Here is a 9,261-nt window from a genome sequence, read left to right as displayed (position 1 = left end):
TTTTCTTTACTTAATTCAAGGCAGAATGATGGGACGATCTTCTCCGCGCCACGGGCACTCCATGCACTGACTGTGAGTGATGGTACGTGTCCACATGGGGCGTTTTTTATCGCGAGGGGACGCGACGCTTCCCAGCATTGGACGCTTGGTGGGCTGTCCCTAGAAACAAGGCACTAGTCTCCTGATTGGATGAACGCTTTCCCTCCGTTGGCTGCTGCTCCCAGCTTTCAAACCGGAAACAGTATGGAGGCTCGTTTGGAAACTTTCTTCTCTTATTTCACGAAAATAGTTCACCAAAATGCGTTTCTGAAAACATTTGAAGCGAGAAATAAGCCGTGCAGTTGCTGAATCTGTCTTTATTTTGGACCGACAACGTTTATTTTAAAAGATTCTCGTGAGTTTCAAGAGGCGGCGAGTCGCGTCGGAGGACGCGGTCGGAGGACGCGGTTGGAGACCGTATCTTTGGTCTCCAGGGCCGGAGTCTCTGCTCCTCTGCTCCTCTGCCTGCCTTCACTCAGCTCGTTCCACTCTCACGTGCATGAACGCACACTCCACACTGCAGAAGAGTTAGTTTAGCTCTGAGAATATCTAGTGAATTTACAGTGAACGTTTGTGCAGAAATAACTGCTGCAGCTCCTCCAGACCAACAGAGGTTTCCCGTGTGTTGTGAAGTGACGGAGCTCCGCAGCGAGAAACGTTATCGTCTCTGACCAAAACTCCGGTGTCTCCCTCTGACCGGGAGGCTGAGGCAGGAAAAGCCAACACTAGGATCAGCACTGATTCATCGAGAGACCTTCGTCTGGTCAGCTAACATTACTGCCAAGCAGCTGAAATATAGAGTGATATTGTGGTTTTAGCTGACGTGTGTCGCCTCACTGTGTTTAGCGATGCTCGTTCATATCTATTTAGAGCGAGCACAAGCGCGAGCCCGACGCTGACTTTCATTGACTTAACGGCCACAGGGGTCGCTGTTAACAAGACATTCTGATTCTTACAAACAGTCCCTTTAACATCTATCATTTCGATTAACATCGAACTGACCAGTTAAACTTTTACTGTGGGTGGAAACACACAATACTTTCCAGTGCCAACACAGTATTTGTTGATGATGAAAGATGCATGAAATCACACACTAAAGAGACACATCAGTGCTCATCGACCACAAAGAGAGGTGTTTTTGTTTGAGAGGCACTCATCTAACCACACAGTTCCTGTTCTCATCTTAAATATAAGTTGAAGTCAGACGTTATTCTGAGTACTGAATCATTTCAGTCTGTATGAAGATGAGGGTGAATATCTTCAGCTGCCTGTTGGCCTTTATTCTGGGCTGCAACGTCGCCGCAGGTAAGAACTTTTCATATTAATCAGTTACTCTTCACCTGTTTCTTATTGGTTACATCATCTCCTCAATATAACTGGCTCACATCCTGAAACTCAACGGCACTGAACTGAACTCTATTCACAGTTTTTCCTCGATCGCTTTGGCTCATTTCTCTAAACAGTCTTAACTTTCTCTAAACAATTGTCACAACTGTTTCATGGGACATCACGACTCTATAGAATGCTACAGGAATGAGTCCTAAAACCTAGAAATGAGTTAACGTTTTAACACTCGAGGGAACCAGGGCGTTGCTAACTTCCTGGTTGGCCTTCAAAAATACGTCATCCCTGCAGCACTCTGTTAACAAGATCATATATATTTAATGTGCGATCACTGCATTTGACAGTCACATGTGAACTTTATTATTTATTGAAAATTGTGTGTCTTTTGTAGAAATAATCCATGAAATCGTGAAGGAAAAGACCTCAGTGATTCTGCGTTGTCCTCACTCTGTGGAGGGTGAAGTGACGTGGAGCAGAGAGATTAATGGACGTATAGTTGACATTCTGACAGCTGATGGTGACAGAGACATAAGACACAATGACCCGGGCAGACGATACAGTTCATTCGCAGATAAGTCACTGTACATTCACAGAGTTAACATCTCAGACTCTGGAAGATTCTGGTGTAATAATGAACCAGCTGTGGAGCTGACGGTGATCCCATCAGGTAACTTTAATAAACTTTAATCAAGTTGTTCTGCATTTTGTTTCCTCTTCCTGTTCCTGAATCACGCCTCTGAGCTCTAAATGTTTAATTTGTCTTAAACTCTGATAAAAGAAACACTTCGGCACATTAATTAAATGGTGTTTTTAAAATGTAAATTTGCTTTATTTTGTATTTGTTTACCTTTAACACCAACTATTATCATATTCACTTCCTGGAACTGTAGCTGAGAAGCTTTTGGTGTACTTCTGCATTTCTGGATCAGAAAAGTACATATTGAGAGAAACTAGTATTTTCTTCAGCCAACAAAACTTGCTAGGGAACGTTAACTAACGTGTTCAGAGAATTATTCTGCCTCCACTCCACAAAATACGTCATCATGTTTACTAACAGAAAAGGGGTCTATACTATAAAAACTATAAAAGAAACAAGTCCTCTTGTTCATGTAGAGTCACATGAGAAAGATCTCCCCCCTAAAACTCTTCTTCCTGAATATGTGTTAGAAGTTTTTGGTGCTTTATAAAACATGAATGTTTGTTGTGTGCAGGAGCAACCAGACTTGATGCTACAGAGAAGACCAGCGTCACTATGACATGCCCTCATGATGTTGGAGGATCAGATACTGTAACATGGAGCAGCACAGGCTTTCGTGACTTACAAAATCAAAGAGGGTTTCATGTTTCAGTTGTTGACCAGACGTTGACCGTAACAGGCGTGGATCTTGGTAACTCTGGACTTTACTACTGTAATGGAAAACCAGCTTTTTACCTGAATGTGATCAAAGGTGAGACACAAGAAGTCAGACTTGTCTTCCTCAAGGCTCAGCCAGCCCATAACGTTCTCACTCCTAACACGTCAAATGCCGCCATTTGGTCAGCGTCCCTCAGCATCGGTCTCCGATGAGTGCTATGAAGGGTCGCGATGAAGTTAACATCAACTACGACCGTTCCCTAACTAGGTGGTTGTGTTGCCTAAACCTAACTACCTGTGAAAACGGAAGTTTATTTTGTAAGGACACTATCCATGTAACATACTTATATATTGTTTATATTATATGTCCATCCAAAGGTAACGCTAGAGGGGTACCCCATGCGTTGGTATCCGATTCCGAAAGGCACTGACCAAGCGGCGGTATTTGACGAGTTGGGAGTGAGAATGTGTTGCTCATGTTCACAAATATTGATTGAACTTTACGAGGCCATGGAAGTAACATATCGTAATTCCTAATTTGGGTAGTGTTCCCTTTAACTAACGCCAGTTACGTAACAAACATACTTATTTTATGTAACATACCTATTTTAACCCAAACCACAATCTTTTCCTAAACCTAACCAAGTAGTTTCATCGCATAAGTAAACCTAAAAACTAAGTAAACCTAGAAACTATGCACTATATGCATGTAAAGAGTGGAAACTGAAACGTCGTCCCTGATTGTGTCTAGATGGTAACCCTTGATTTGCGAAACTCTAGCGAGATGGACACAATATTAGTGACGCACCGCCCTCAGTCCGTCCAAAAGTAACGCAAGAGGGGTACCCCGTGCGTCGGTCTCCGATGCCGAGGGCACTGGGAGTGAGAATTTGTTGATTAAACTATAATTACCGCCTCGTGGTTGTGTGCCTCCGCCAACCAGTCACGTTGCAGTTTACGTCCAAAATGTCATCATTTTATCCTGTTATACATCCATTATCTTGCTCCATTTCTACCCACTGCAGCTTTAGAGGTTAATTGATATGTCGTGAGAACACTTTTGCTAAATGAAACACCACAAAAACCACACAGCCTTCTCCCATCTCTAAATGAGTCATGACCTCATGACTTTCTGTGGTAAAATACATTTCTGTGCCGTGTATCACGTCATCTTTCTCACCCTGAAGATAACAAGACCCCGCCCACAACGACCTCAACCTCAACACCTACAACGAGTCAAACATCAGCAGCAGCAGCAACATCGACAGCAACAACCACAGCTACACCTACAACGAGACAAGCAGCAGCAGCAACATCTGTATCATCAACACCACCTCTGACAAGTAAAGATACGACTTCAACAACGAAACAGAGAACCACGAAGAAACCCAGAAAGAAAAAGAATAATAAGATGAAACAGTTCTTAATATGAAATTTAATTGATCAATCTAAGAGAGCTGGTAAAATATATACTGTATTCCTCTGCCCCACACAGACACGACACCAACAACAACAACAACAACAACTACTACAAAAACTACAATAACAACAACAACAACAACAACACCAACACCAACAACTACAACAGCAACTACAACATCGGTGGCAGGCCCAGGTAAGACTACAGGAAAGAAACAAAGTCCTTCTGAGAAACCAAGACAGAAAAATGTACAAACATCAGAGCCGACAGTAAATACGATGCAACCATCAGTTCTAAGCTACAGAATCTAGTGTCTGTAATTATGCTGAAATTAAAATTACACATCAACATACTGTAGTTTATATAATAACACTCGGCTGTATTTGTAACTGACATGTTGTTAGTTATTCATTCTTACTTTGTCTTCCAGCGAAGCCACTTCTTCATCTGGTGTTTGGAATAGTTGTTTCCTTCCTCCTCCTCCTCGTCATCATCGTCGTCATCTACTTTACTCGCAGGTTGAAAAGACGAGGTGAACCAACCCTGACCTGTACACACATCAGAGGAAAATAAATATATATTAAAGGTCCCATATTGTAAAAAGGAAGATTTTCATGTCTTTTACATTATAAAGCAGGTTTAAGTGCTTTATAAATACCGTGCCACTAATACCGTGGTTTTAAACGTAAACATTCTAAATGTGTCCCAGTTTATTTCCTGTTGCAGTGTATGTGAATGACATCAGCTGACAGGAAGTAAACATGGACCCAAACTGTTGCCAGGTAACGCAATTCTGTTGCAATTCCGTTGAAATGCACTAAAACGGAGCGTTTCAGACAGAGGGTAAATACAGGTATAGACAGTATGGGGAAAATAAAGTGGTTTTTTTTAACATTAAAGCATGTAAACATGTTCTAGTAGAAACACAAAATATAAGTATGAACCTGAAAATGAGCACAATATGGGACCTTTAAATAAGATGTGCAAATGAATAATCAATAAATAAATAAATGATATACAATAATGATAAGCTCTGATAGCTCCGGTAGATTAGAGGTAGTTACTCTCTGAAACGATTCACCGATATTGTAGCTCGCTAGAGCCTCGAATCACAGTTTGTCATCTCAAATGTATAAATGTGAAATCTGGATTCTGGCACCCAACAACACAGCAAGATGACATTTTATCCTCCAGTCTTTCCTTTGTTTCACCTCCAGTTAACACCGTGATGTAATCATGACGTTGACACAAAAATGGTCTGTACACAACAGCGATGTCACGCTACACTACAGCCCAATGTGACGTCACTTCGTCAGTGATTACTCAGCAGATTACTAATGTAATGACGTTCTGTTTTCCACAGGAAGAAGAGAAATTAGCCCCGTCTATGATGAGATACAGGACGGGTCGATGTTTCAGCCGTCAAATGGTGAGAACTAAGAAGAGTTCCTCTTTTTTTTTTAAAAAGACAGACCACTTCCTTTTTTCTATTATGATCGAGACTGACATCAAAATGTTTTATTTTGGTGGACCAGCAGGTGGACTAACTGCTATATACTCCCTGGCAGATTTTCCAGGTAAATAATTATATAATAAGAAAGAAATAATAATAAAATAAACATATTTCCCCAACTACCTTTAAGAAAAGCAGACGAATGGGACGGTCTTCTGTTGTTTTAACGTGGTTAATAACGCTTGTTTTTCAATGTTTTAATAGCTGGATCAAACAATAATGATCCCACGTACTCCACCATCCCTGATCTTCTTCCAGTGGTGAAGAAGAGCGGTAACGACGGAGCTCTCATCAACATTTGACTAAATATTCTGGTTCCATACAGTATATATATTCAGTATGTTTAATTTCTTTTTACAGACACATCTCTACCCAATGAGTCCACATATTCCTTTGTTGGCAGCACTTTTATTGGTGGAAACGATAAAGGTAACTTTAACTATTCGCTCCTCATTTTGGTCTGCATGATATTAAATGTGAACTCTGTAAATACCAGCCGGTCGCACCAAAATGGCGTATGAATGGCACGGTAATTTGTAAGTCATTTTGCGTGCAATAAGAACGCCGTTCTTGCTTTTGGCGTGTCATTTCATGCCATGTAGTCTGTATTGACTGCAATGTAAACGCGTCGGCATGAATATACTACACTCAGAGCTAGTGAGGTAGAGTAACAAGCAAGAGAGACTGAAGGAGGGGAGGTGGATGGATCCAACAAACACAGGACTTTCAACCAGGAAACCGCTGTTTGTGTCCCAAAGTGTTATTTTAGTGACGTTTGTGAAGTGTTTTCCGTACATAGGTTAAGTTATTTACGTACATATTTTAAGCCCAACCGTGATGTTTTTCCTAAACCTAACTGCGGCCGTTTCCAAAGTTTTGTTGAATAACATAGAGTTTCACAGTAACAACGCGGCGTGAAATTACACGCGAAAAGCAAAAAAATGCGTTATCATGGCACGCGGAATTGTCGTCAACCCGATATTACGCCAAAGTGTGTAATAGGTAAAGGATAATGTACAGCAAGCCGGTCATTGTTGTGGAGTAAACGCCGACGGGGTCTGTACATTATCCCGCTTATTACACGGCTACTTACTGAAGTAACCAATAATTTGTAAATTGTTAACCAGAGTCCAACATCAGAACTGCGCCCATAGCAACGGTCTGTTATACATAACAACGGTCTGTTATACATAGCAACGGTTTGTTATACATAGCAACGGTCTGTTATACATAGCAATGGTCTGTTATACATAGCAACTGCCTGTTATACATTGCAGCTGCCTGTTATACATAGCAACGGTCTGTTATACATAACAACAATCTGTTATACATAGCAACGGTCTGTTATGCATAGCAACGGTCTGTTATACATAGCAAAGGTCTGCTATAAAGAAATCAGGTTGGTTAATACATATGCACTGTAGGTTTACTGGTTATTATAACCTGAGATACGTAAAATGGATTACATTTAAAATTGAAGATAAGAGAAACAAAATCCTACTTTATCAAAATGCTGAATGAGAATGAAACTGAAAAAAATTCTATGTTTTGTGTTTTTCTCAATCTACAGGTTCATCATAGCTCACTGACGATTCCTATTCTTTACTGCAGAAACCAGTGGGCAACCTCCGTGTCTGAAAAGTGAAGCCAACGCTGAAGTGCCTTAAACTTGCATTCTCTCTAACAGCCAGCAGGGGGCGACTCCTCTGGTTGCTAAAACAAGTCTGATTGTATAGAAGTCTATGAGAAAATGAGCCTACTTCTCACTTGATTTATTACCTCAGTAAACATTGTAAACATGAGTTTATGGTCTCAGTCGCTAGTTTCAAGTCTTTTTCAATACAGCATGATGTTCATTTAGTAAATTATGGTCCCATTTAGAGTCAAATAGACCATAAAGCAGGGGATGCTTTAGGGCGGGGCTACCTTGTGATTGACAGGTCGCTACCACGGCATTGTCCGGTCTGGGAGTTGTCCGTGTTTTTGTCTTAGAACTTTAACCCTTTCACAGTGTGTTTTCAGTTAAAAAAAATGTAATTATAAACATTTTGGTTGCCTAAAAATGTCTTATTCAGGGTTCGGTCGCTCTTAGCTCGTTTCACTTCTGGTTGCAAAAACGACGGCCAAAAACCAAGATTGCGATGGCCAAAAACCAAGAAGGCAACCGCCAAAAACCAAGATGTTGACGACTGAAGTCACGGCTTCTAAACCGTAGTATACCAATCAGTGGGTGATGGGTCTCACAGTATATACGGTCTATGCTCAACACACGGGAGAACTTTCAGTTGGTTGCAATCTGTAACCTTACCACTTGATGCCGCCAAATCCGACACGCTGCACCTTTAAATTCAGAATTCTTTAAATGTTTTCAGAAATGTTTTTTATTACATCATCTCTACCTATTTTTCAAGGGCAATTAATTCTGTTTACATTACATCTACTTTACCTGTTTTATTCCTGTTTTATTTGCTTTATAGCTGTGTGTGTATTTTACCCGTTATATGTTTTACCTGCCTCGTTTAGTCTTGTCAAGTATTTGTTTTAAAGCACTGACCAGGAGTGGCAACTGTGAATCTCGTATTTAATACGATGACAATAAAGCTTTCTATTCTATTCTATTCTATTTTATTCTAAATTAGATGTACCTGTAGGTGACATATTGCTTCTTCAGTTTCATTGATTTTACAGTCCTTATTGAAGACAGCAGCTAAATGCTGTGAATACAAACATCCATTTTTCCGGGACGATGACGAGGTCTTTGAAACAGGAAAGAGGAAGAAGAACAAGTGGAAAAGTGTCTCTGACAGACTGAAGCTTCAGACCTGGATCAGCAGCAGCAGTTTGATGCTTTACATCTGAAGATGTTCAGTTTCATGATCTTCTGTCACGTTTGGTTCCTGCACACAGCTCTGATCCACTGCAGTGGAAACTCCACAGGTACAGGTGGCTTTCACATTCATATATTAACATTTTAATATGAACTGTATTCACTTTTAATTCTTGTTACATGTGCAAAAGTATTTGCACAATATCATCTATTCTCAATCTTTAAAAATGGTTATTTTATTATATTATATTACTGTATTATTGAATTGTTTTCTGTGTTGGTGTGTAAAATATATCACATGTCTTCATGTCTAAATAAAAGACATCTTAAATGTCACAGTTTGAGACATTAAATACTTCAAAATAAATGTTTATTTTTTAAACTGAAAGTTGTTTGACTCAGCGGAATGAAGATACTACATGTACACTGTATACGCAAAATACTGTTTGATTGTGATATAAAATTTAACATAAATAAATAAAAAACAGTCTAGGCTTTTTCTTGAACTGCTTTAAATTCATAAACATACAGAATCTTCAACTAAAAGTAATTCATGAAAATCAACAACATTTTTATGACAATATTTTCTGTGACTTGTGACATGTTTATATATAAACAAAGTTTATATATATTTAAAAAATATATATTATATATTAAAAATATATATTTTTATGATTATCATTGTTATTATTATTATTAAGTTATTTATTTTTAACAAGTATTAGCCCTTACATCTTTTCCCCATACAGTTTTATTGTAATTAT

General features: G+C 39.5%; 1 protein-coding gene across 1 annotated transcript; it reads left to right on the top strand.

The window, feature by feature from the left end:
- The first annotated feature begins 551 nt into the window (after positions 1-551).
- On the top strand, positions 552-8,984 carry LOC141753822 (uncharacterized). Its single transcript, XM_074612423.1, has 10 exons — positions 552-1,344; positions 1,775-2,050; positions 2,595-2,831; positions 3,925-4,080; positions 4,588-4,689; positions 5,521-5,586; positions 5,693-5,734; positions 5,875-5,943; positions 6,031-6,099; positions 7,241-8,984. Exons 1-10 carry the CDS (start codon positions 1,278-1,280, stop codon positions 7,249-7,251), a joined length of 1,095 nt encoding a protein of 364 aa, XP_074468524.1. The 5' UTR covers positions 552-1,277; the 3' UTR covers positions 7,252-8,984.
- Positions 8,985-9,261: the final 277 nt, after the last annotated feature.

The sequence above is a fragment of the Sebastes fasciatus genome, chromosome 17 (genome assembly GCF_043250625.1).
Source record: "Sebastes fasciatus isolate fSebFas1 chromosome 17, fSebFas1.pri, whole genome shotgun sequence".
In the NCBI taxonomy this organism is placed as follows: domain Eukaryota; kingdom Metazoa; phylum Chordata; class Actinopteri; order Perciformes; family Sebastidae; genus Sebastes; species Sebastes fasciatus.
The sequence above is the reverse complement of the archived record's forward strand: the minus strand, read 5'-3'. Positions and strand labels throughout refer to the sequence as shown.

Coding starts and splice junctions, on each gene's coding strand:
- LOC141753822 (XM_074612423.1), top strand. CDS start 1,278: ATGAAGATGAGGGTGAATATCTTCAGCTGCCTGTTGGCCTTTATTCTG. Junction 4,081..4,587: donor ATCAACACCACCTCTGACAA/GTAAAGATACGA, acceptor TTTGTCTTCCAG/CGAAGCCACTTCTTCATCTG. Junction 5,735..5,874: donor CTCCCTGGCAGATTTTCCAG/GTAAATAATTAT, acceptor ATGTTTTAATAG/CTGGATCAAACAATAATGAT.